The sequence below is a fragment of the Drosophila teissieri genome, chromosome 2L, assembly GCF_016746235.2.
Source record: "Drosophila teissieri strain GT53w chromosome 2L, Prin_Dtei_1.1, whole genome shotgun sequence".
Lineage (NCBI taxonomy): Eukaryota > Metazoa > Arthropoda > Insecta > Diptera > Drosophilidae > Drosophila > Drosophila teissieri.
In genome coordinates, this window is record NC_053029.1 from 12,070,630 (window position 1) to 12,097,426 (window position 26,797).

Here is a 26,797-nt window from a genome sequence, read left to right on the forward strand (position 1 = left end):
CACTAGAAACTACGTAATTTTCCATTGGTAACATGATCTTGAAGCATTTCAGGCAATCTAATATACACATATATAGTTTACGGACCTAATTAGTTCAAGTTAAGAAGTGTTAAAATTTGTAAATTCATATATATTTGTATTTTAATATGTGCCCCTAATTTTCAGCTTGCGTCGAGTCTTTAAAAAAATTGAAAATGTTTTGACCAAAAATTAGTTCTTGTAACGAATATTAACAATATTTTTGTCCACGCATTCAGCTCAATCGTCGGTGTTCTTGCGCGTGGACGTCACCAGATCGGAGACGTTAATGGAGTCCGGAAACATGGTGTGGTAGTTGATCACGGGCACATAGGCCGCCGTGATCACTCGACCGGCAAACCAGCGTCCGTGCAGTGCATTCACTGCCAGCACAGCAGTCGTTGTGCTCGGGCACTTGACGTAGACGGTTCCCGTGGGCGAGATGGTGTCCACGTGGATGTGCAGCACTCCGCCGTGTTTGGCGCACTCCTCTAGCACATCGTCCTTGATTTCCACGTCCCAGGTGGGATTTGTCTCCGTCCGTGGATCAAACATATTGGACAGTATGAAGCACTGTGTGGCGATTGATGGTGCCGCCTCCTGCTGCTGGATCGGCGCCGGTTGAGGAGCTGTGGCCAGCAGCGCATTGGCAGCTGCCTGGGGCACTGCCAAACCGGCTCCTTCCGCTAGCTTGAACATCAGTTGCAGGCGTCCCGTGGCACCCAGATCGATGCCCGTGCGATCCATCTCGTCGGTGTCCAGCGAGGTGGTATTCATGTCCAGGCGCTCTGTCACATTGCCTACTTTCATGAGGCGACCGGCCAGTTCAAAGCCGTTCAGTTGTTCCAGAGCCTTTTTGGCATCGTCAGCATTGTGGTACTGCAATATAGAAGAAGGCAATTAGTTAATTAGGATCTTTCTTATTAAAAAAGGTATCATTTAAATCGCTGTACAAGTCATTTAAGAGCTCGAAAACCCACCGTGATAAATCCGTAGCCCTTGGATCGGCCCGTCTCCGTATCCATGATTAGTTGAATCGCATCGATCTTGCCAAAGGGCTCGAATATGCCCCGCAGCATGTCCTCGGTAATGTTAAAGTGCAGTGATCCCACGTAGAGGCGCATGGGACCCGTGTGACTCTTCGGTTGGAATGCGGGCGCAGCATTCTGCAGACGATTCTTCTCAGCCTGCGTGTGCTGCACCATGATGGGCACGCCGAGCAGCCGCTGGCCGGAGAGGCCCAGAGCCAGTGCCACGGACTCAGGATCTTCGAACTCGATGTAGGCAATACCCTTGAAGCGCTTCGTTTTGTTGCACGTGATTAGACGTACGTCGCGCACCTTGCCGACGCTGGAGAAGAACTCCTCCAGGTCACGTGCTCGCACTCGCTGCGACAGCTGAATGCAGAAGACGGTGCGGGCGTCCCGCTCCTCGGGACTCAGCTCGGTGGGCGGGGTGCGATCAGCTCCATTCGCTGGTGAGCGGCGTCGTGGCGAATTGGTTCCCCGACGGCGACTGCTATGAATTGTAAAAATTATATTAATGAACTGTGAAATAAGCAGTCAAACAAAAGGAGTAATGTTACAACGGGTATAGTATATGTAACATTTTAGGTTTGGAAGGTTTGACATCAACTTACTTTCCGTCCCTTGAGCGGGAATGGCTGCGCTTGCGTTCACGGATCGGACTCAGCCGTTTGCGCTGCTGATCGCGGGACCGACTACGTCGACGCTTGTCCCGCGAGCGATCGACTTGCATCGACTTGCTGCCGCCGCGACGATCTCGCCGGTCCTTGTCACGATCACCGTAGCGTCCACCTCCACCTCCACCGCGCTCATCACGCGATCGACTGCGACGAGTTCTGTCGCGTTCGCGCTCACGTTCTCGCTCCCGATCTCGATCGCCGCCTTCCCTGCGGTGTCGATCGCGGTCTCGGTCTCCACCGTCGCGGTTTCGATCGCGCTCTTTGTCCTTGTCCCGATTACTGCTGCGTTCGTTGCCGCGATCTCGTCGAGATTTGCCATCTCGTGAGCCGCTTCTACTCCTGCAAGAGTGCAACAAAGAAGACTGACTTAAGTATTTTAACTTGTAATTATTAATTGTGCTTACCGGGATCGCTTGCTTTGCTTTTTGTGTGAGCTTCCGCCGCCGCTGCCGTTCCGTGGCCCATTCTCGGCGTCATCATCGTGTCCTCCGCCGCCGGGACTGCTGCCGCTGCGCCTGCGTCCACCACGTCCACCGCTGCCCGCACTGACGTTCTACACAGATAGGTTGTTTTTGTTTGTTTGGTGGATTGGGTGTGGGAGTGGACAGGGAGGATGGGTTGGTTGGGCGCAAGCAATAATGTAGATACAGATAAGTGGATTATTTTTTTGTCGATTGGTTTCAGTTTTTTGGTGGGTGGGAACACATAACGGGTGTGGATCGTTCGTTACGTTGTTGTCGTTGTTGATGTTGGTTGATTTTCGATTATATCATTGAGTTTGTTATGATATATTATTTTTTCAGTTTCGTAAATATTTTTTTTTTGAATAAGAGAAAGCAAATCAAAGTAAATTAGTTAAATTTTTGGCATCTGCAAGTATATAAAGTAGAAATGCTTAAGTCAACAATGATCATTTGGGGATCATTGCCAATTTTTAGCAAGGTAGTAATAAGGATATAGATATATAGAGATATCTTATACATAGTTTTGCTAAATATATATAATATATTTAATTTGTATATGGCACACACACAGATGGTTCACGACGGCGAGAAATGTTGTCTCCACATGGGCAAAATTCCCATGCTCATTCTCAATCAGATCAGTTTTGGGGGAATGTTTAGCGCTGGCTAGTGGAGTGGACTGGTTGATTGGTTCTCAAAAAGACGTCGTCTATATATATATAGGACATAGACATTATATAAGTAAGATTGTAGTGCTATAGTTTAAGAATTGCTTATTACTTTTTGTTTTTTGTTTGTTCAAATAGGTTTTGGTTTAGGCTTGGCTTTTTGGGCTTATGTGTTGGTCATTTATGCTTATTTTTCGATTTCTGTTTATGGTAAATCTGTAATTTGTAATTTGAGCGATACTTTCTTTCTTGTCTGACTGTGAGTGAGAGTAGTAGTAGTGCTGCCTGCTGCCCCAGACAAGTTAGGAGGAGTATATCTGAAATTTAGTGCACGTTCAGTTTCATTGGTTTACATAGAGCAGTAAGGTAACGATTTCAATTGGATTGTGTTCAAAAAAACTCAAACATAAACAAATCATATTGAATACAAAATGCCTAGATATGTTTTGGTTTTTTTTTATTGTTTTGTAATTTTGTAATTGTTTTTTTTCGCAGCTTCTGGCACATTCAAAACTTACCAAATGGTCTCCAGCTTTTTGTGTTTAGAATGACCAAAACAATCTCTAGCAACAATATTGAGCTTATTCGATTCTCTGCAAAGACATTTCACCCTTAAGAATTATTCTAGCATTTTGGTTGGGTTTTTAATTTTTTAATGGTGATTGTGTGTGGGTAGTTTTCGGTTGTTCTTAGTGAGACAGCAGATAGGAAGAAATAAGAGCTTTAAACTCATGAGTTGTTGGTTCGGGGCGAAAGAGAATTCCATTCATTTGCTACTTTAGCTGGTCCGTCAGATGGATCAAGCCTTCTATTTCGAAAACCTTGGCAAACTGTCGGACTATGTTTGATTTGGTTTGGGGTTTAATAATGGTACTCGTATCAGATTTATTCCACAACACACCAAAAAATGCATTTGTAAATACTACTTGCAAAGCCCTTCGGAAAAATACCAAATTATTTTATAATATATATACACATATTGGCAGTTTCCAAGTATTAAATCTGTTTAAATATAATTACAGATGGTTTGCCCAGATAAGGGGAATACCCATTGCTACAAATCCGATTCAGTCATTCACAAAGATTAAAGTCCAAGTTAAATAAGTGGTATATAACATCCCTAACATACATTGTTTTTCAATTAGTAATTTCAATGGGAAACTTAAAATAAAATCCTTTGAATAATAAAATAATCCTTTGAATTTACCAAACACTTGTTAAACGGTTTTAGTTGCAATTGCAACCCTGTCAAGTATTTTGCACCCCACTGTACACCCACTGCAGTACACGACTGTATCAAATGCCGCGTAGAAAAATAAACAACACAAACCCACACACAGACAGATTCTCCGTTGGCGAAACACTTCTGTATGCACGCAGACGAGTATGAAAAAAAAAATTATAATAATCAACACGCAAAGTGGCGTTCCGGTTGCCGATTTTTTACTTAACAGCAAAATTAGGCTAAAAATCGATTAAAGACATCTTAGTATGCATCGACTGCACATGTGTATGTGTGTGTGTGTGTGCCCGAGACGAAGACTTACATACAAACACAAAATGCACGAACGCCTGTGGGTGTCTATGTGGGAAAAGAAGTATACAAACATACATATGAAGTAACTGTTTTTTCTTTCATTTTTGTTCACAGCAAAATAATCGCATTGGGTTGGCACAAAAGCCAGTGGGACTTAATTTAAACGATAATCGGCTGTTATCCGACCATTCGGAACTTACGTTTTTCATATACGGCGCCTCGAGCATCGCCTCCACATCGAAGTCCTCGGCCATGTTCGAAAATTACTTCGGTGCTCTCCGGGGTGCTCCGTGAAAAAAGGCCCCTCCTCGGTGTCTGCCACGTTTGGAGAAATCAAAATGTGGTGGGGACGCACAGCGCAATTCGCAGAACCACTTACGAACTTCTCTTTTGTCTTTTGCGTTTATTCAAATACAATTTTTGTAAATTTTCCACCAGATTTTCTTCTCTAGCGTGGCTGCTTGTTTTCGGCTTCAGGGTTGTCACATAACTTATCGATGACACACAATCGATAACTAGTACCATACTTAATTGAGTACGCTATCGATAATGTCGGCGATTTTGTTTCCGATAAATCTATGAGCCTGTTCAGACAGGGGCTTATTTACATCAAGCTTTAAATCAGCCACTACATACAGCTGCTTGGAAGGGAACTTGCGCTAAAGCAAATGTTAAACAAATGCCGCTCTTACAACAGCAACACAACACGTTTTTTTTTATCGTTTTCAAAAAAGATTTTAAGCTATCATCCGATGTTTTGCAAAACGTCTATTCATCGAAGCAAAGAAAAACATCGGGAAGTATCGCTAAGGGAATAGATGTTTTTTCACATCTCTAATCAAATACCATCACGTAGAAATACAGCAAAATTCTGTTGGTAAACATAAGCAAAATTAAGGCTGGTAATTAATGCGACAGCATGCAACCAGTGGATTGCCATTTTGCAAGCATAGTGAACCTGCCCGAAACGCTGCTGAATGGATTTGGGGCCGATTCGCATAGATAAGCGAGTAACAAGCACCTACAACTGCTGTTGAGTCATCATATTTTAGCCAAATAAGCCAAAAAACAAGGCTAACAGCCGTTGGAATCACCCAACTTGCTGCCCAGGTAGTGATAGAGCCCCAGTTGAGCCACAGGTGAGAGGCGTTGTCTTCGCTGGGGATGGCGTAAGCTGATCCAACGAACCACCACCAGCCATCAAAGTATAATCGTTACGCGTCGCTGACTAGGTGTGTCTAAACTCCGACTAACTTTCGTCTACTTTCGCAGAGCACACACACACTTGCCCACACCCAGCCACTCAAATACCCCAAAAACCAACCCATTTTGGCCACAGCCCCAATGGAGGACTACAAGTTCCTGTTCAAAATCGTCCTCGTGGGCAATGCTGGTGTTGGAAAAACCTGCCTAGTGCGCCGCTTTACTCAGGGCCTGTTTCCACCTGGCCAGGGTGCTACCATTGGCGTGGACTTCATGATTAAGACGGTGGAGGTGGAGGGCGAGAAGATCAAGCTACAAATCTGGGACACCGCCGGCCAGGAGCGGTTCCGATCCATTACGCAAAGCTACTATCGATCGGCTCACGCCTTGATCCTGGTGTACGACATCAGCTGCCAGCCCACATTCGACTGCCTACCAGACTGGCTGCGCGAGATCCAGGAATACGCCAACTCCAAGGTACTCAAAATTCTGGTGGGTAACAAGACGGACAGGGATGATCGAGAGATACCCACCCAGATTGGCGAAGAGTTCGCCAAACAGCATGATATGTACTTCTTGGAGACGTCCGCCAAGGAGGCGGAGAATGTCGAGCGGCTGTTCTATGAAATTGCTGCCGAATTGATTGGACAGGCTAGAAGCAAGGATGGCAGTAGTTCGGCTGCCGCGGCGGCCGCCCAACGCCAGTCGGAAGGCAGCTCCATCGGCCTGGGGAGCTTCAGTGCCAAGGCAGCGCAGAGCAATTGCTGTGGCGGACTCGCCAGCGGCGGCTCCAACTCTAGTCAAGCGGGCTGAGCTGGAAACTGAGCAGCTAATCTATAACTAGTTAGGGGCTAATCGTGATATTCCATTTATCTTTTATTACCATAATGCTCCCGCATTCTAACACATACATTTGTTATACGACTCGGTTACTCATATATTTTGTTTTTATGAGCATGATTATGACGTTTATGATACTTTTGAAACTAAGATCGTTTGCCCTTGTAACGATTCCGATTAGATTGTTCAAACACTTTGGCTCCAAATACCTTTACATGGAAAAGTATTTGAAGCAATTCTTATCGCTTTCACTAAACTACCATATGAACGAACATTTCAAGTGCAATGTGCAAGCCGATCTGGAAACTGTGCAGCTAATTTATTATAGTTAAACGCTAATCGTGATAGTCTATTGATGCTTTACGGTATATTGTTCAAATTCCAAGACTAAAAAAACTGATTTTTCTTTGTTCAACTCTGTATCCTCTTCGTTTTGCAGAAAAAAGTTAATTGTAAAACACACACTAATTTACTAATTATCACGATTAAGATCCTATCGGAAACTAGCTGTTTATGACTAAGGATGCTAAATATTTGTGTTACAAGAACTCCATTGGAGGTGTTTATGACCGCCTGATTTTCTTGATTTGTATTATATAAACGTATTGATCTGATTATGGATCGTTTACCAAGTGAGCATCACAGCCAATGCTACAAAGAATTTATGATATCAAAAATGCTATGCGCACTATTGAGTTTATTTTAACTGATTCCTAAGGAGTATTGCATATTTTATACATTGAATTTTTTGTATACATATACAGTTTATGCATATTTATTTGCAATTATTTTTACATATTTTTATGATTAATGTGCAATCTTTGGTAATGCGATTTTTAAATGATATTCGTAATAGTGTTTAAGGTGATTTTATGACATTCCAAAAATTAAGAATTAGAAATATGAATAGACCAGAATGCTAAATAAAAAGAAAAAACTTAATAAAACGAAAATACAAAAGTGTTCTTATTTAATTGACCTTTAATTAAACAAGTTCAAATTATGGTTCAACCATTTATTAAGAAAGTTTTTAGTTCTTTTATACAGAGTTAAATATGTTGGTAAGTATATTAACTATATAAAAAAATATAATATATAAAAATATAAAATATATATAAACTAAATATTGCTGAAAAAGTTGTTGATATAAAAATGGGAATATCTCTTTATTACATAAATATCACAGTAATTAAAATGAACATTACATTTAAAAATTCACACATTTTTTTCTTAATACATAAAAAAAAACATTCCCCTTAGATTTCAGGGTTCCTTAGGCGGCTTAATAAATTCGCAGAAAAGTCGCTCCACTCCGGTTCAGAGTTCAAAAAGCTCTTCCACATTAAGTTATAGGGCCGGCAAATATTATTGAGTTTTTCAGCCCACAGGATGTTTTTATCCTTTACTTTAAGAGTTAGAAATCGCGAGATGGAATTTTCATTGCGGGAAAAATAAAGGCTTTCAATATATCTCAAATGCAGCTCAAGTGCAAGATAGTTAAGGTTGGTACACGGGTTTCTAGTTTTTCTGATAAAAGAAGCTTGCAGAGCGTTGATCTGCTTAAAATGTTCGCATCCCCACATTTGAGCCATGTATAGATTCATCAATCTCGTCCAGTTTTCAGATGTGCTGCCGAAATTGCTTAGCCGACTTTTGGCTTCTGCAATCATATTGAGTACTTGTTGTTTGTTGGACACTGTAGTTGTTAGCTGAAAATCGAGGAACTCTGCTTTGACAGTGGTTTCGATCTCCTCTCCTGTTATAATCCATTTCTCAACTGACGAAATCCGTCCACTGCGCTTGAAGACCATAACTTTGGACCTGTCCATGTCCACCACCATGCCCCATTTGCTGCAGTAGGCTTCCAGCTGGTCGATCATGTCCTGTAGATCATTGGTACTTTCAGAAAGTATTGCGATCTTATCTGCGTACATAAGGACGTTTAAGTGCCGACCATCGATGACTATCCCGCCCTTCAATTCCTCGGGAAGATCATTCAAATACAGGGTGAATAGGAGTTTTGACAAAGCTCCGTCGTTTTGAAAATAGTTACGCAAAGTGCTTTTGCGTATCTTATCTCTTAGAAAACGCATTACTTTCGACGAGACACCAAGTTTTTGAAGTTTGGCCCACAAAAGGTCGGGCATTTCCGAAGTTATTGATTTAAACTGAACGAGGTAAGCGTAAACTCGCGTCCCTTTATCAGCCAATTTGATTTTGGCGATGGTGCTGAGATTGTAAACCACATCTACCTTGGAGAACTTTCCAGAATATCGAGTCTGGGAGTCACACAAGATGTGGTTTTCCCTGCACCACCGGATCATTCTTGACCTTACTATTTGCAGTACAATCCTTGTGATGTCCGACGATGTAGCAATATTTAGACCAACGATATTGTCTCCTTCTCCATTTGTAGCGTTAAAAATATCATTGCAATGGCGGGTGATTTCTTCCACAATATCCTTCGTCGCAAACTCGGGAAAAGATCCGTTCCTGAGAACATGTACTACTTCCTCAGCACTTATTGCAGAGTCCAAACTGGATTCGTTCACCACGATGCTGGAGTCGAATCGCGCAGTGTTACTGCTTCTTAATCGCCTTGGTGATACCCTGGCCACCTGAGCATTTCGCAGCACTTCGAGGTCCAATTGCAGGCAGATGGGCAAGTGGTCGGATCCATGTCGGGTTTCCCCCCTCTCCGGCTGATCCACCATGAAGTCTAAGACGACGGCCATCAAGTTCCGGCTCACAGCGGCTAAATCAATGGTGGAGTTGCCCAGATTACTGAAGTACGTGTAATTCCCTTCTTCATCCCCGCGGGTCAGTCCATTTAGGATTTGGAGCTGGTTTTCGGTGCAAAAGGTGAAGAACGTTCCTGCCCTCTTTATCTTTTTGTCCCGCGATTGGCGACCATTCGTATTGGCCACACAGTAGTTGGGCTCCACGGCTTGTTTAAACTCCCCAATCCGGATATTCACATCGCCCATAACTATGAGATTATTCATGGGCTCTTCCAGGTTCTCAAAAGCCTCTTTCACTGGCCCGAATTCCTCCTCCCATTTATTGGTATGGATGTAAAGTGGGATAATATCTAGCTTTCTATCACCCAGTCTGAGCTGTAGAATCTTTATATCGTTTCTTTCCACAACTGAGTGGCTTATCCCCAGCTCATTGAGCGATTTCCGAATCCCTATGATGCACCCACCGATTCCTCGGCCAAATCGAAGATTCTTTGTGGCATCCTTCCAATGCAGAAACTCAAAATCGGACTGCTGTCCTTCAAATTCCTTGGTGGCTGTGGCTTTTGGAAGAGTGTGTGTTTCAAGTAAAATGAAAATATCAAAGTTTTGCAGGTAACTGATAAATTCTTCATTGTTTTGCTTGCCTTCCAAGCCTCTGATATTATAAGAAGTGATATTCAACCGCTGCAACGAATCTCTATTTCCTTCTTGTGAGCTCATAATTATATTTATGCAGTTTTAGCTTAGACCTTCGTATCTAAGTTGCGATTAGTCACTAAACTAAGACACACAATTTGCCGATGGCAATAAACCTGATAAGACGGGAATACGTCTATATACGTGCACTTGTGAAATCACAATTATAATTCTTTCGATTTTAATTTTATTGAAAGCGGCGAGTTCCACTCTTTTAATAATTTTAATGTATTTTACTGTTTTTTTTATATTATTTATTCCTTTACTTTTTATTTATTTCTCTGCAAGTAGTCTTCTGATTGGAAACAGTGTTTGGTTGGTTTTTCCCTCCGTGAATTCCCCTTTAATATAGACGATCGGTTCTGCTTGGAAACTATCGATTGCATATCGTCGTCCAATTAAAATGAATCGAAACCAAACTAAAGCGTAAAGATACTTTACCATGTAAAGTAATAATTTTCTACATAAAGAATAATTATAGAATTATAAGCACGCGAGAACTTTTTCAATGGGCTTTAAATTAGTGCTAAAACTCTTAGCATCACAAAATTTAGGCAAGCATATAAATTTCAGATAGCGTTTCCCCTTCTTGCATCTTAAACTTTTTCTGCGTAAAACTTCCATTAATATCCTTCGGTCACTGCTCATAGCTAATTTTGTAATCATTTTGACTACATAATATCAGAAATATAATAAACTAAACGCAATCACAATGTAAACAATATTTAATATTCTAAACAGCCTCTCCTAAATACAAATTGTTAAACTTAAGCCTTCAACAAGTCATTGGTTAGCTCCACGCCGAAGAAAACTGCGGCGGTGGAGGGAAAGGCACGAAGTAGAATTGGCAGGATTCCGCGAAATAGAGCTTTTGGACCCTCTGTGGCCATCAGGTCTCTAAAAACGCTACGGATACCATGTTTGTACGTGCCTTCAGGTGCTGTAATTAATGACATTTATAGATCATTGCTAATATATTTACTATTTACAATTTGGTGACTCACCTGACTGAAGGCGGCTTTTAAGTACATCGAATGGCACGGCCAAAGTCCAAAACACAATGCCCGCCGTTCCGCCAGAGAGAATCGTTGATGTGGTGCTGATCTTTCCGGTGGCGGACTTCTTTCTAGCCAATTCCTGCAGGAACTCGTAGGTGACAAAGTAAAATCCGGTGGGCGAGTCTGCAAATTCCAATTATAAATTCAATTATCAATTACTATCAAGGCGATGGCAATCAATCAATTAATAGTTCACCTCTCAGAATGCACGCGCATGTTCCCTTGAAGAGGCTCCTAATGCCACCCTGCCTGTAAAGCTTTGCAGCTGTGTCTATGGTTCCATTGTAGAGTAGAGGTCCATTGGACACTGTTTGCGTCTGTAGAAGGACTTTAATTCGATCGGTGGGTACTGTGACTAGGGCGGAACAAACTCCGGCCAAGGCACCGGCGGCAAAGATTTGTGGGTAGGTGAGCCTAATGTGGTCATCCGTTTGGAACAATCGTTTACCCGCCGCATAGACGGCAAAGTCCACAGCATAGATGGGTGTTACTCCTACGAGGGGAGCGGATATACCTCTGTAGAATCCACGGACACCCTCATGACGAAATGTCCTGGCGGCACAATCTATGACTCCCTGGTATCTCGGCGGTTGTCCAGGCAGAGGTGTGGGCATGGTTTGAAGACGGACCTGGATTGGAACCAAAAGCATTACTTTGATTACATTAGTAACCACAGTTTTGGAGCTCACCTTTATTGTGTCCAAGGGATGGCCAACGAGCACATTGCACATGCCTCCCACTCCGCCCGCTATAAAGGACTTAACGGGATTGGATTTCTTTTGCGTTGTGATTTCGACCTCCTCCATTGCGGAATTAAAACTATTTACGTAAACACAGCGAGAAATTCCGTCAGCTTCTGAATGAAGCACACGTGCTTAAAGATTGCTGGCTTCCAGATGGTTGCTATCGCTTGGTAATCTGCTTGCTGCTCGGTTGCTGACCTATGATAATGATGTGTGGTTCCGTATAGCGAGGTATTATAACTTCCATGATCAATTGTGCCTCTTATCTATTTCAAATATTTCATTAGCCTTCCCAAAATTGCAGAGGGAACAGCTGATTTGGTTATCATGTTAACTTAACATGCAGTTATCGATTGCAGTCTCTGGTATGACAGGTTAATCGAAACATGGAGCAAAATATTTATAAATTTATTATCGCGATCCAAACTTAATCGTACAACCAACATCTATTTCGCCCTGTACAATATTGTCAAATTTAATGAATTGAATTGTTGGACAATGACCTGAAAAATAACATACATTTCAAATTTTCCGTTCGATTACACAGCCTATCGATTAACACACGATTAACACAGCACGATTCCAAATTTCGATCGACATTCCCAGCGAAACGCGGGCGACGGCCACACACTTCTTTTATTAATAAAGCGATAAAAGTAAATGGTTAACAATTGTGGCTAGCAAAGGTGGGTGGCCAAGTATCTTCTGGCGCAGTGCGGGTTGGGCCAGTACAGTGGAACCACTTTCCCAGTTTCCGTGGAAAAGAACGAAACCTGTAACTTTTGCTGTGACCTGACGACGAAGAAGAAGAGCAACCCACGGAGAACTGCCACAACAACAACAACAAAAACGAGAACGACATTAGCAGCAGGCCAAATTGTTGCGTATTGTTTTTTGTTTTTTCAGTAGGGTTCTTGGGTGCGAAATTCGTGAAAAAAGTGTGGTTGCCAACATACGCATAACTTATGTCTGATAAAAGTGCAAAGGAATCATGTATCAGTAAGAGTGCGAGCTGCAGCAGCAGGCGCAAGAGAAGGAAGTGAGCGAAAACGCAAACGAAACCCGAAGTATATATTCTAGCACCAATCGAGCAACGTGCTTTGTTGAACGATGTCCCATGGCGAGGATGTGTTAGACAACTGGGAGGAAATCGACGAGGCTGGGGTGAGTGCCACGCGACTAGATTGAACATCTTACCTGATAACCGATGGAACACCCCTCTTTTTCCCCAGCTATCCCTGACTCTGCAAACAAAGCTGCAGGCGAGCGATCCACCTGTCCACAAAATGAAATTGCTCCAAAGGCCGCAGAGCCTACAGGAGTCCTCACCAATCCTCAGCAGCGGCGGTGGTGGAAGCGGGGGCGGGAATCCCCCGCCAAGGCAGATCACCATTGCCCGGAACCCCCAGCCACCGCCAGCAGAGGTTGATCCGTCTGCCCAGCTGCAGCAGCAGCTGCCCGTCATGATGGTGCTGCACAAGTCGTCCAATGACTACGATTCGGCCACCTATTCCACACCCACCAGCAACCAAACCGTCAAGATACTGCGACGACCCGCCCAGGCGGAGGAGCGGCGGGACACCAACGGGATGCGACCGAAGCAGCCCATCAAGACGCTCAAGCAGCGCGAACAGGAGTACGCCGAGGCCAGGCTGCGCATCCTGGGCGCTGCCAAAAACCCAGAGGATGACAAGCCGTTAGTAATTATAACATACCAGGCTAAAATGTCCAAATTTGCCTATTATTTTATTAATGTTGGTGCCAAATATGACCTATCGGGGTATTGATTAGCTTTACTCATTTATCTTGACAGAAACCAACTATAGTTCATATTTTGTTGATAATCTTAGACTTTCACTCAGAAGTTCACAATGGTGACTCCTTTATTACGCATAATATGAATAATTTTCAGCGTTCTAAATATTTTGTTGATATTTAAATATTTCAGAGAATTATATATAATTTATAGGGACATCTTAACAGAAACCCTTTTAATAAGAGATGTCTACATATGTCTTATTTTTAGGACCACTCCCAGCGCGCCAGCTGTCAATAGCAGCAGTGGGACTGCTCCGGCCGCGGCGCCGCCTGCCACTCCCCCATCTGCTAACAGCAACAACAACGTCATCAACAACAATAGTAACCATCCAGGAGCCGGAATGCACCGCTCGAGTTCTGCGCCGAAGATGTCCCAAGTGACGCCGATGTATAATAACTACAACAGCTACTTCCAGGGGCCGCACAATCAGCCTGGCCTTAACTATTACTATCCGCATAACCCGCAACATCAGCAGCAACAGCAGCAGCAGCAGTCGCCCTCGATGCAGAATCATTTCAACCAACGCCTGCCGCCGTACGGAGGCGGAGGACCGGGAATGGGCGGTGTTGGGATGCAGGCTCAGGTGCCTCCCCAGTCCTCGCCCAATCCGCAGCAGAGCTGGTCACCTGTTGTGGGCGGATCAGTGTCGGCTGCCCTCCTGCGCCAACAGTCGCTGCAGTCACCGCAGCAGCACCAGCACCAGCAGCAGAATCAGCAGCAGCTCGGCCAGCATCCGCATCCGTTCAATGACCTAGTCCTGCGCTTGCCCAAGGGTCCCTGTCCGAATGGCTCCATAGGCTTTCAGATGCGCCGGTAACAGACTGCAGCGATGGAGAGTGTCCTGTCTATTTCAATAACTTCTAATCTAATTTTCATCTTGGTACTTTGATTCCAAATGCATGTTTCTATATTTAAATGAAAATCAAGCGAAAAAGCGCAACCCACGAGGCATTGGCATTCTGAGATTCGTTGTCGCCGCCACACATTTGCACTCAGGTTCTCGATGTGGCGCGTTTTCGTTGCCCTACCCACTGGCTAGACCCGAGCATCAATAACTTAAACAAATCTTAAACAAATTTTATGACGGACTATGGTAGATATTTTGTAAATTTACAACTCACACCACACAATTTTGTATAATGCATACTAATAAAACGAAACGGTAATTTTAAAATGTGATGCAAGATTATGATTTCTGTGCAGTGCAATGATCCCTCGAATTACTGAGCTCGCGAGATTCGATCTTATTTATTGCCTGCTGCTTTTCAATACCTAATTAATCAGCGGCTGTTGATTCGAACCCGACTTGTTTTCGATCTCATTAATGACAATAGTGTGTTTTTGAGTCTGCTGCCTGACTTGTTGAAGTGAAAGTTACAGGATAACGAGCCTTTTCTTCAATACATAGTATAGAAAGTCAAAATTTGCGATCATAAAAGCTTAGCTGGGGAGTTGCCTCGTTTCGCTTGGAGCTTTTATTCTAGATATGTATGTTTAAGCAGAGCTTTCAGCATGCAGCTGATCCAATAATTCGCATAAATGTGGGTAAAGCAACATAAGTACATAAGAGAAATATTCCAGATCTTTCAGCTGTTCATTTGCATTTACAAAGCGATCCTGATAAGGGGAATGCAATTTGAGTTACTGCTTCATTTACCCCCAGCGCAGAGATCGTTGATTTTTCAGGGGTCCCGAAAGGCTATCGCCGTGTTTTTGTTATTTATTCGCCACTTTTCCAATCGCCTGGCTGAAAACAACAAACGGCTACGCGTGCACTGGAAGAAAATGCTAGCGCCTGCATAATTTGTTTTGTTTGTTCAACTCTTAAAGGGTAAACGGGTATTTTATTATCTTTACTATCTCAATTATATCTATCTATCTGGATATATATGAGAAATCTAGTTACCAGCTGCCTAATTTTCGCCTGTGTAGAAACGAATGCAAGCAACCCACTGGAAGCAACCCACTGGAAGCGCTCTTATCAACTACCGTACCTGAACACAAACATAATCGCACATATGTAGGTAGGGTACTCATATTCACATATATTTATGTGCATACATACACATGTCTACCTAGGCCTCGGCGTTTCCAACCTCTCATTCCAGACTTCAGTTGCAAAAGAGGCGTCAAACCGAGCGGTTTGAACCGAAACCAAGCTTCAAGCAGCGCTTTTGATTTTAATCGTCGAGCTCAACACGTGGGTGCGCATTAGTGTTGTAGTGTTATTGTTTGGAAACTTTGGAAACGTGATCAGTTTCGTGGCGGTGCTTGCTCCTCTCCAGCGGAATTATGTCGCATCGCGTTCTGGTAATTGGCAGCGGCGGTCGGGAGCACGCGATCTGCTGGAAGTTATCGCAATCCCCGAAGGTGGCCAAAATCTACGCATTGCCGGGCAGCCATGGCATCCAGCTGCTGGACAAGTGCCAGAATCTGGATGCGAAGACCTTGGATCCTAAAGATTTCGAGGTAGGTTCGTTACTCCGACCTTGGATCGACCTTCGTGCGGTTCCTTAAATTACTGAAAAGTGCAAGTGTGTGCGTTAATTTTTCGGCATTTTATGCGTTTGATGGCCATTTTATGGCAACATCCCAGTGGTGGATCCGCTTTTATGGCTTCTGGTCGTGGTACAGAACGCACTCCATGCTCGCCGAGAACCTTTATGCTGCGCAGCAGTCATAAATCCGTAATCAAGACGCTGGGAAAGCGTCTCATTGCATCCAATCGCGGATCGACGCGGCAGCTTAACCCTTAGACGGGCCGTGAGGGTGCGATTGCCCATCTGGCTGATAAGTGATGTGTGTAGCGCAGGTTGTGGGTTTACTCTATCTCGTTGTGGGAAATTTATATAAATAAAATATTCCACGTGTGCTTGTGGTTTTGCACTTTTTGTACAATTACGCGAATTATAATCTCGATGTATTTCGATTAAGAAAAAACTAACATATACATTATTTAAAACTTGTTGCTTTTTTAAAGAATAAGTGGTAACTAAATGACTTTTTTAGTTTTATATAAAGTATTAGAACAAATCAACACAAAATTATTTAATAATGGAATACCAAAAAATAACTTTAACTGTGAACCAAAAACCAGTTTGAATGCATTATCGGCTTCATTTGGGTTAATTAATTATAGCTGGTAGCAGTGGCAAAAACAACATCAATTGAAAGAGCTCATTTAGATTATACAAAAATTGCCTTTAAATTGGGGCTTTCCACTTTTTTTCCTTCAAATTGTGTCTTTCACATGCGACTTTAACGATCCTATCATTTTTAAACAACAGGTGTTATTTGGTTCGTTTTTGATGTATGGAAATTTGAATATATTATTATATATTGGTTCAACAGCTAAATAAGATTGCTCTGATTTTTAAATTCGATATCAATTATTACCTTTCGTCACGATTGCTTGCCATTTTAAAGGAATGCTTGGTGTAGACTTCTTTCAAGTCGAATTGATCTCAGTTCCATAAACAGAATCGAATACCCAAAACTGTTTATGCCAATCCAAAATGTGATCCATGATATCCAGCAGACAAGTCGACAGATCGATTAACAATAGCAACTCGTTGTTGTCGTTTTACACTTTAGCTTATTTTTGCTTAGCACTTCTATTTATTGTTCGTGGCTTAATTAATTGTTTAGATCAAAATTCACAGATTCGCCCGCTGGACGCCCAAGAGACCAGCCCCCTCCCTTCCAGCCAATGATGCCCGACCATCGATCATCGACTATCGATCATCAGTGCGTCGGAGCAGCACCTCGTCTTTGGCGCAGCGTGGTCGTGGGCGGATGGGTGAGGTATATGGTCTTGGGTGTGGTGCTCGGTCGGGATCTCGGGGTAGTGGGATCCTGGATGTTGCGGGTGTACACATTGAAGGCGGCCGCATCGTGTTCCACGGTCTTCAGCTCGCCGGTGTAGTAGTCCTTGATCTGGTACGGATGCGTCCTAATGTACTCCAGGGCGCGCAGTATGTAGTCCGGCACCTGGGGTATGTGTGCGCCCACGGGATGGTAGCCGAACTCATCGGCCACATAGTTCACACTGATGACCTCGCCCTCGGGTGAGGTGTAACTGCTGCCGCCCTGCACGGACACACCGCCCAATCCCTGCTGCGAGGCGGAGATGCCATTGGATGTCTCGTAGGCGTAGCGGTACTGGCCATCGCGCTCCACCTGCAGATCGTTCTGCAGGGTGTGGGTGTTGCGATCCGAGTCCGGAATGTAGGAGGAGCCAGCCTGCACCTGCAGCACGGCCAGCGCTACAAAAATGAAGTTCACCTGTGGATGAGATGGGAGTGTTATGCGATTATAATCCATTTTGGGGAATCCACTTTTGCCAGTTGGGGCTTACAAGCAAATACATGGTGTCGCGTTCGAGTTTGGTTCTAAACTGCTTGCCTGCTTCTCGGACGCTTTCGTTTTTATATCCATCCGCTCACCAGCGGATTTTTGGCAATACCTCGACTCGGAAACCCAGTTCCGAGACGCCGTCTCCATCTCCATCTCCGCTCGTCATCGTCAGCGGCAACGCCATCGTCATAATCGTCATGATCGTCTCCATCTACATCATCTCATCGCCGCTGGTCGCCTTAGTCAGTCATAAATAAAATGATTTTATTTCTTATAGGAATTATTTTATATAGGTATTAACGGCGTTATTTGTCGTTGTCGCCGCTGCAATTCCCAAAGTGTGGGTTGCTGGAGTCCGGCGAAACGGAAAGCCGAGTGAAACCCAAATGAAACATTCGTGAATGGTTATGCCCTACTCGAAGGTTGGGGCACTTACAATTTGATATGTATTGTGGCTGATCTTGAAAATCGCATATTGCCCGGCTCGACTTACCATCTCAAGGAGCTCTAAATACCATAACGATCGTTGAACTGCACTGTCGTAAAAACCATATTGTATGTGGATGTGGTTAAGATGTGTCAATGTAACTTTGTTCTTCGAATGATTGATAGTATGCACTGCAAATTAACAAAATTAATTTAATAACAGTCATTTGAGCTGAAATTGATGGAATTTCCATATACCTAGATAGACTGTTTGTAATGTGCCTTCTAAAAAGTAAATTAGTTTTGTTTCAAAGGAAATGACTTTCCAGTTAAGTAATGCTTTACAGCCGAAATGCCAATTTTGGATTATTGGCTTGGTCTAATGAAGCTTAATTACTTCTTCAGCTAGATACGCCGCATTCGCTGCTCATTTTATTTGCATGGCTATTCTTGGAAATTGCATAAGCATAGGTATTCTGATAAATGATCTTTGGATTTTTATCATCAAGCATATAATTCAATCACTTGGCAGCAATTCCGTCTACGAGTTTCCTGCTATCCCCTGGATGATATGAAAAAACCCGTCCGACTAATTCAGCAAAGCGTATCTAATTCCGTACTTATCCGCAGACAAATGTGGCAGCATTCCGCTCCAGACTTGCCGCCCCCTCCAGATGGCCAGATCCCCACATCCCCACATCCCATTCACCCGCACTTCATTTGCATATAATACAGTAAATCATGAGCGCACTCTGTAAAGCATAAAGTCGAATACGTTCTAGCCAAATTTGGGAAGAGCCAGTCGGAGAATGCGACTCTTACCAGAGAACTGAACACGAAAAGAGGAAATACCGAAGATATAAAAGTTGTTGATCTTTCTTCGCAACCTTCGTTCCTTCGCTACGGGAAATTAAAACCTTGGCCGGGTTTGCCAAATCGCGCTTAATTTGGAAAGCCAAATGGGCCACTAAAAACGTCATTCCGTGTGAACGTTCTTGAACCCTGGGAAGCGAAACGGCGAAACGGTTAACCGGATGGACATGGCGGGGGTTAAGGAAATCGGGATGAGCTGCCCAGGTGCTAAATGGTCTGGAACGCAGGCCAGTGCAATCGAGACACGTTTCTCCGGAGCGGGGTAATCCGGCGCTGCGTTGGCGCCAATCCGAATTAGAGCTGAGTAACGATATCGACGGCACCGCATCCGAAATCGAAACCGGACCAGCGATCAAGCTGGGATTAACTTGGTTTATTGACATGGCTGACATAGCTGGCGCCTGAGTCAGTGCATCATCTCCAAGCATCCGCCAAGTGCGAAGACAATGCACCCACAGACCCCGTTTAATGGCAAAACAATTAGGAAGGCATTTACTCGTAGTATTTTGGCGACAAATTGACGATGGAACCGAACCGGTTGTGTACTTAGAGGAGTGTTATCTTTGACTTGGAATGTGGTTGCCAAAAGTCAAAACAACCCCAAACAATGAGGATCCCAAGAAGTGGCGAATGATCGTGACCCGGTTTAATTGGAAAACCCAATTATGATCTCGAATTTTAAGATTGCTTTTGGAGGCAAAACGATTACGATGCAAATTCTGAGATTCTGACTGCCGGATCTCACAAAATGATATCTTTTTGGCAAGAATTTATCAGTGTATCAGTTGTAAATGCGATTACAATGCCAATTAAGTCACTTAAAACATCGGTTATTCGAATATATTTCATCACAACAAGCTTGTCGCGTTCTTATTGTTTGAATGATCTGGAATCATCCAAATGAATTGCTATACATTTGTTACGAAATTATGAATCACTGCACAAATAGAAGTACCTTTCTGATTATTAAATTGAAAACCGCATTTAAAAATGTATTATTTTAATATACATATCTACAAATTTTGCAGGCCATTGCTGAATGGAGTAAGGAAAACCAGATAGCCCTGGTGGTTGTGGGACCCGAAGATCCCCTGGCTTTGGGTCTGGGCGATGTGCTGCAGAGCGCAGGAATCGCCTGCTTTGGACCCGGCAAGCAAGGCGCCCAAATCGAGGCGGATAAAAAGTGGGCCAAGGACTTCATGCTGCGCCACGGGATTCCCACAGCGCGCTACGAGAGTTTCACGGACACGGAAAAGGCCAAGGCGTTCATCAGAAGGTATAAATACCACAACCATCTATTCTTTGAAAGAAACAATTTTAAAATATCCTTGATAAACAGCGCTCCCTATCCAGCTCTGGTGGTGAAGGCGGCTGGTCTGGCAGCTGGAAAGGGCGTGGTGGTGGCCGCCAATGCGGAGGAGGCCTGCCAGGCGGTGGACGAGATCCTGGGGCAGCTGAAGTACGGACAGGCGGGAGCCACGCTGGTGGTGGAGGAGCTGCTGGAGGGCGAAGAGGTCTCCGTGTTGGCCTTCACCGATGGCAAAAGCGTGCGCGCCATGCTTCCAGCGCAGGATCACAAGCGACTGGGCAACGGCGACTCGGGACCAAACACCGGTGGCATGGGTGCCTACTGCCCATGTCCGTTGATCAGCCAGCCGGCACTGGAACTGGTCCAGAAGGCCGTGCTGGAGAGGGCTGTGCAGGGTCTGATCAAGGAGCGGATCACCTACCAGGGTGTCCTCTATGCGGGACTCATGCTGACACGCGATGGTCCGCGTGTCCTGGAGTTTAACTGCCGCTTCGGAGATCCCGAGACCCAGGTGATTCTGCCGCTGCTCGAGAGCGATCTGTTCGAGGTGATGCAGGCTTGTTGCACCGCACAGCTGGACGCGATTCCCCTGCAATGGCGCAACGGAGTGAGTGCCGTGGGTGTGGTCCTGGCCAGTGCTGGCTATCCGGAGACCTCCACAAAGGGGTGCATCATATCGGGTAAGTTTACGACCCCTTCCATAGACCCTCGTAATTGCTTTTATTGCACTTGCAGGACTTCCGGCCGCCAATACGCCCACCCAACTGGTCTTTCACAGCGGCCTGGCCGTGAATCCACAAAAGGAAGCCCTGACCAATGGCGGTCGCGTCCTCATCGCCATCGCCCTGGATACCAGCTTGAAGGAGGCCGCTGCGAAGGCCACCAAATTGGCTGGCAGCATCACTTTCTCGGGTTCTGGAGCTCAGTACCGAACGGATATTGCCCAGAAGGCGTTCAAAATGTAATTATAGTGAACCAAATATGGTGAATCATCATGCATCCAGACTCAGTTCAAATAAAGCAAGCACGAATTAAAAGGCAAACATGTTCAGAATTATTATATAGATTATGTATGCTGTTTGAAATATTCCATTCAGACTCATATTTTTCATAGTTATGCTCCACACTAACTTTCATTTTCTAACAAATCAACTTACTCGACCTATTGATCATCTACAACTATCTTCTTCCGAATCCTTTCCATACGTAGTGCCAGTGCCAGCACCGCGGGGCTGAGCTACAAGGACAGCGGAGTGGACATCGATGCTGGAGACGCACTGGTGCAACGCATCAAGCCCTTGTCCCGCGGCACCCAGCGACCGGGCGTCCTTGGGGGCTTGGGTGGATTTGGTGGACTGTTCCGCTTGAAGGATCTCAGCTACAAGGAGCCAGTCATTGCCGAGGCCACCCAGGGAGTCGGAGCCAAGATCCAGCTTGCCCTGGAGCACGAGTTGTACGAAAATGTGGGCTACGACCTGTTCGCACTGGCTGCCAACGATGTGCTGGAAGTGGGTGCCGAGCCGGTCGCCTTCCTGGACTACATCGCCTGTGGCAAGCTGCACGTTCCATTGGCCGCCCAGCTGGTCAAGGGAATGGCTGATGGCTGCCGGGATGCGAGGTGCGCCTTAGTGGGTGAGAAAATAACCGAACTGCTTTAAAAACCATTCAATTAATTGTAAATTTCTCTTCAGGTGGTGAGACTGCAGAGATGCCATCTCTTTATGCTCCCGGTCAGCATGACATGGCTGGCTATTGCGTTGGCATCGTGGAGCAGTCTCGGATTCTACCCCGTTTTGATCTTTACCAGCCGGGTGACCTGATCATCGGTCTGCCATCATCTGGACTGCACTGCGCCGGCTTCAATGAGATACTCACCCAGATGGCGGCATCCAAAGTGAATCTCAGGGAGCGCTCTCCCGTCGACGGAGGCGAGGATGGGCTGACCTTGGCCCACGTCTTGGCCACACCCACTCAACTATATGTCCAGCAGCTGTTGCCCCATCTTCAGAAAGGGGATGAGATCAAGTCGGTGGCCCACGTGACCCATGGTCTGCTGAACGATGTCCTTCGTCTTCTTCCCGAAGGATTCGAGACAACGCTGGATTTCGGTGCCGTCCCAGTGCCCAAAATCTTTGGCTGGCTGGCCGGAAAGCTGAAGCTGAGTGCCCAAACACTTCTGGAGCGGCACAACTGCGGCATCGGCATGGTTCTGATCCTGCCCCAGTCAAGTCAACTGTGGCGAACGTCTCTTCCGGGAGCCAAAGTGCTGGGTGTCCTGCAACAGCGGACAAAGGATAGCGGATCTCTCGTCAAGGTGCGCAACTTTGTGGAGCAACTGGAGAAGGTGGCCTCGCCGTTCGGTGGTCTCGGCGTGCGGCAACTGCCCGAAGAGCTCAAAAAACTGCCTGCCAATCCGAATGTGACAGCTCCTCGCGAGGAATGCTTTGAAAACGCAGCTGGACGCCAGCTCACGCGCATACCCACCCAATACAAGGACCCCATACTCATCCTGGGCACCGATGGAGTGGGCACCAAGCTAAAAATAGCGCAGCAAACGAATCGCAACACGAGCGTGGGCGTCGACTTGGTGGCCATGTGCGTCAACGACATCCTCTGCAACGGAGCCGAGCCAATCAGTTTCTCAAGCTACTATGCCTGCGGGCGCTGGCAGGAGCAGTTGGCCAAGGAGGTTCACTCCGGGGTCCAAGAGGGTGCCAGGCAGGCGAACAGCAGTTTCGTTGGTGAGTTGGTTTGGGTATCTTTGGGTATGAGTATCTCTCAATCGAAACCTATTTCCTGTGTAACCTCCTTCAGATTCGCACAGTGCTGCTCTGCCGCTTCTGTACGAGCCGCAGGTCTATGATCTGGCTGGCTTCGCCTTGGGCATAGCAGAACACTCCGGAATTCTACCCCTCTTGGAGGAAATCCAGCCAGGAGATGTGCTCATCGGACTACCTTCGTCTGGCGTCCACAGCAACGGGTTCAGTTTGGTCCATGCCGTTTTGAAGCGCGTGGGCTTGGGTCTGCATGACAAGGCGCCCTTCAGCGAGAAGACGCTGGGCGAGGAGCTGCTGGTGCCCACCAAGATCTATGTTCAGGCACTGTCCACTCTGCTGTCCCGAGGGAATCACGGCATCAAGGCACTAGCCCACATCACAGGAGGAGGCCTGAGCGAGAATATACCGCGAGTGTTACGAAAGGATCTTGCCGTACGCCTGGATGCCAATAAGTTCCAGCTTCCGCCCGTCTTCGCCTGGCTGGCAGCGGCCGGAAATATCAGTTCCACTGAGCTGCAGCGCACCTATAACTGCGGCTTGGGTATGGTTCTGGTGGTGGCCCCCACGGAAGTTGAGAGCGTCCTCAAGGAGCTGCGTTATCCACAAAGAGCAGCTGTGGTCGGCGAGGTAGTGGCCCGCAAGGATCCGAAGAAACCGCAGGTGGTGGTCCAGAACTTTGAGGCATCATTGGCCAGGGCTCAAAAGATGCTCTCCCAGCGTCGAAAACGAGTTGCGGTCCTCATCTCGGGAACGGGCAGCAACCTGCAGGCACTAATAGATGCAACGCGCGACTCGGCACAGGGTATCCATGCTGATATTGTGCTGGTAATCAGCAATAAGCCTGGAGTTCTAGGTCTGGAACGCGCCACGCAAGCTGGAGTGCCTTCGTTGGTTATCTCGCACAAGGACTTCGCCAGCCGAGAGGTCTACGACGCGGAGCTTACGCGAAATCTGAAGGCGGCTCGCGTGGACCTCATCTGTCTTGCCGGCTTCATGCGTGTCCTGAGTGCTCCATTCGTTCGGGAGTGGGGCGGACGACTCGTCAATATCCATCCCTCGCTGCTGCCCAAGTATCCGGGTCTGCATGTGCAGAAGCAGGCCTTGGAGGCGGGCGAAAAGGAGTCCGGCTGCACGGTTCACTTCGTGGACGAGGGTGTGGACACGGGAGCGATCATTGTTCAGGCTGCTGTTCCCATTTTGCCCGATGACGACGAGGATTCACTGACGCAGCGCATCCACAAGGCTGAGCACTGGGCTTTTCCAAGGGCATTGGCCCTGTTGGCCAATGGAACAGCTCTCATTTCTCCGCAAGGCAGCAGCCAGTAAATACCAGCTTACGAAACCTGACAATTTGAATGGAAAAACCAGGAATAAATCTATCTATAGAGCACTCTATTTTCTCGAATTAGTTTTAGTTATAGTCTTGAACATTGAAATAAAATTTGGTGTTAATTAGTTGCATAGCAATTTGTATACGTTAAGACTACATTTCGTTTTATATGAATAACTATTTACAAAAAGACATTAATAAACTTTGTTTGATTAAAAAATACCTCAAATAATTTGAAATGATTTACTGAGATATGTATAATTTTTCAACGAAAAACTGATCAATGATTTTAATCTTATTACAACAAAAAGGCCTCTTGAGCTTTTGAACTATTTCATACATATATTGTAAACATAAACTTACAGCACCTTGATCTACATCTAATATCACATATTTTAAAATCACACATTTTGAATTACAATAGTTTGCTAAATAGGGAAAACAAACTTGTACCAGCACTCCCCTGATTTTCCAGATTGCTGCTGGGCTTAGCTCTCACTTCGGGTCTTACTACGTTACGCTGCAATTCCGGATCCTTAAATATGGGTTCAGCCATCCTGTCGAGTTGCAGGCGAAAGAACTGATTCTCCAGAATGGGCACAATCAGATTGTACTTGTCGATGAGCTTGTTCAGTTGCTGCACATCGTCCTGGTGATTCCGGGTAAACAGTTTCCAGGCTGTCAGATCCTCAGCACGCTGCAATGGCCATTCGCCGTAGTATTTTCGCTCCTGGCGCAGTTTCGTCTTCAGCTGGGCAACCGCATCGCGAATGTCCTTGCCCAGGCTTATCCATTCCGGCGTGAAGCCGTTGTCCAACATAATCTTGTTCAACTTATGGGTCGTGAAGTCCAGATACGGATTCTGCGACTGAGCCGAGGACAGTGGCTTTCCTGACCCGTTTAGATTGTTGAAGTCGCCCTTGGACATGGCCTCCTGAATGAGATCCTCGACCACACGATCGATACCGTACTTGGTCTTGATGGCATGCTTGCGAAAGTGGCTGCCGCCCTTGGACATCAATGTTTTCTCTCCAGCCGCCGCCTTGTCGATGCGGTGCTCCAGGACGCGCTCCTGAGCCTTCATGGCGCGCACCTGCTGGTACTGCTTCTGCCGCTGAAAGGGAGTGCCCACTCCTATGCCCTCGTTGGACAGATATTGCCGGTGCTGCGGGGCCGTATGCTTGATGTCAAACTCCATGGCCTCCTCCTCGTCCTCCTGGATGTTTCGCCGGCCTTTGGCAAATTTCTCCTGCAGCACACGGAAGGCCTCGTCCACCTGCTGGAAGCGCTCGGCACTGGCCTCCTCCGTTCCCGAATCGGGATGCACCCGTTTCACCAGATCCAAGTAGGCGTGGCGCACCGTATTCTGATCGGCTGTTTCGTGAACGCCCAGGATGCGAAAGCATTCCTAGTGAAAGGAGGTGCAACATTGCATAATGGTACGAAAAGGAATCGTAAACAATTTTCAATCACCATATAAACCTCCTTGCGTTTGAGGTGCAGTAAACGACTGAATCCGATTGCTATGGATCCTTTGAACAGATTTCCTGCCAACCACATTTTACTATACTTGTGGATGTTATTTTCTTAACAATTTTCGAACTATGCCGTCTGACGTTAAAGGAAATTCTACTACTAAAACAATTTGTTTATGTTTTCGGTGCGATCAGCTGTTGATATTTGTTTTGTTTTTGAAGTTGTGGTAGAAAAATACTGCACGACATTTCTAGTATTTTTGCTGTTAGGGTCACACCAGGGATGGATAATATTTTTAAAATATGCCAAACGTTATTTTTCGAAATCAAAATATTACAATAATACATATTTCTTCGATCTTTTAAATAACAAGACAACGTTTATAAAACCCATTAATTTGAATAGGAATCAAAGTTAACATGCATTAATTATGATGAATTAATTAATTTGATTAATATGATGAAATATTGAGCAAGAACACGATCTTTATTTGTTTTAGGCTATGAGTGTTTGTTCTAAATGAAAGTCTAACCCACATCCACAGAGGCAAATTTCCACATTTACAAGTTGCAATTAAAGCCTGGCGATGACCAAATCTGCTGGCGAGCAACACTCATCTGCAATTCAAAACTCAATTCATGCTCTACATAGACTGGCAACTGGCGTTTGTTCTAGGTAATTGTGTCATAATAAAGAATTATTTAATTGCGTGGTCTTCACTAAAAATCTTGGAATTAAAGTGAAGTCGGTTAAGATGG

The 26,797-nt window shown here is 45.3% G+C and overlaps 7 protein-coding genes across 11 annotated transcripts; 3 read left to right on the forward strand and 4 right to left on the reverse strand.

Annotated features, from left to right (window-relative positions):
- Nucleotides 1-109: 109 nt before the first annotated feature.
- On the reverse strand, nt 110-4,903 carry LOC122611986 (RNA-binding protein 39). 3 transcript variants are annotated; one of them, XM_043785437.1, is made up of 6 exons: nt 4,772-4,903; nt 4,593-4,707; nt 2,128-2,276; nt 1,658-2,062; nt 999-1,533; nt 110-897 (listed from the first exon to the last, which is right to left on the reverse strand). In XM_043785437.1, exons 2-6 carry the CDS (start codon nt 4,644-4,646, stop codon nt 259-261), a joined length of 1,782 nt encoding a protein of 593 aa, XP_043641372.1. In that variant the 5' UTR covers nt 4,647-4,707; nt 4,772-4,903; the 3' UTR covers nt 110-258. The 3 variants fall into 3 exon arrangements, with proteins under 3 accessions (XP_043641372.1, XP_043641370.1, XP_043641371.1); XM_043785435.1 differs by having other exon boundaries at nt 999-1,536; XM_043785436.1 differs by having other exon boundaries at nt 999-1,536; nt 4,593-4,881.
- A 306-nt stretch (nt 4,904-5,209) lies between these two features.
- On the forward strand, nt 5,210-6,555 carry LOC122619805 (ras-related protein Rab-30). 3 transcript variants are annotated; one of them, XM_043796981.1, is made up of 2 exons: nt 5,210-5,605; nt 5,665-6,555. In XM_043796981.1, the coding sequence occupies exon 2, from the start codon at nt 5,737-5,739 to the stop codon at nt 6,406-6,408; it is 672 nt and encodes a 223-aa protein (XP_043652916.1). In that variant the 5' UTR covers nt 5,210-5,605; nt 5,665-5,736; the 3' UTR covers nt 6,409-6,555. The 3 variants fall into 3 exon arrangements, with proteins under 3 accessions (XP_043652916.1, XP_043652906.1, XP_043652925.1); XM_043796971.1 differs by having other exon boundaries at nt 5,210-5,531; XM_043796990.1 differs by having other exon boundaries at nt 5,573-5,597.
- Nucleotides 6,556-10,579: 4,024 nt separating this feature from the next.
- LOC122625924 (mitochondrial magnesium exporter 1) lies at nt 10,580-12,009 on the reverse strand. The gene is made up of 4 exons (XM_043805985.1): nt 11,620-12,009; nt 11,127-11,559; nt 10,877-11,053; nt 10,580-10,812 (listed from the first exon to the last, which is right to left on the reverse strand). Exons 1-4 carry the CDS (start codon nt 11,734-11,736, stop codon nt 10,640-10,642), a joined length of 900 nt encoding a protein of 299 aa, XP_043661920.1. The 5' UTR covers nt 11,737-12,009; the 3' UTR covers nt 10,580-10,639.
- A 177-nt stretch (nt 12,010-12,186) lies between these two features.
- On the forward strand, nt 12,187-14,666 carry LOC122625923 (trithorax group protein osa). Its single transcript, XM_043805984.1, has 3 exons — nt 12,187-12,837; nt 12,906-13,369; nt 13,700-14,666. The coding sequence occupies exons 1-3, from the start codon at nt 12,784-12,786 to the stop codon at nt 14,307-14,309; spliced, it is 1,128 nt and encodes a 375-aa protein (XP_043661919.1). The 5' UTR covers nt 12,187-12,783; the 3' UTR covers nt 14,310-14,666.
- Nucleotides 14,667-15,592: 926 nt separating this feature from the next.
- Nucleotides 15,593-24,688, forward strand: LOC122620272 (trifunctional purine biosynthetic protein adenosine-3). The gene is made up of 7 exons (XM_043797660.1): nt 15,593-15,961; nt 20,176-20,423; nt 20,487-21,136; nt 21,192-21,417; nt 21,667-22,088; nt 22,148-23,197; nt 23,271-24,688. Exons 1-7 carry the CDS (start codon nt 15,785-15,787, stop codon nt 24,557-24,559), a joined length of 4,062 nt encoding a protein of 1,353 aa, XP_043653595.1. The 5' UTR covers nt 15,593-15,784; the 3' UTR covers nt 24,560-24,688.
- Nucleotides 17,055-17,875, reverse strand: LOC122620283 (pupal cuticle protein). The gene is made up of 2 exons (XM_043797671.1): nt 17,850-17,875; nt 17,055-17,776 (listed from the first exon to the last, which is right to left on the reverse strand). The coding sequence occupies exons 1-2, from the start codon at nt 17,859-17,861 to the stop codon at nt 17,237-17,239; spliced, it is 552 nt and encodes a 183-aa protein (XP_043653606.1). The 5' UTR covers nt 17,862-17,875; the 3' UTR covers nt 17,055-17,236.
- A 191-nt stretch (nt 24,689-24,879) lies between the features above and the next one.
- LOC122625975 (dnaJ homolog subfamily C member 28) lies at nt 24,880-26,204 on the reverse strand. The gene is made up of 2 exons (XM_043806056.1): nt 26,037-26,204; nt 24,880-25,971 (listed from the first exon to the last, which is right to left on the reverse strand). Exons 1-2 carry the CDS (start codon nt 26,121-26,123, stop codon nt 24,979-24,981), a joined length of 1,080 nt encoding a protein of 359 aa, XP_043661991.1. The 5' UTR covers nt 26,124-26,204; the 3' UTR covers nt 24,880-24,978.
- Between the last annotated feature and the right edge of the window lie 593 nt (nt 26,205-26,797).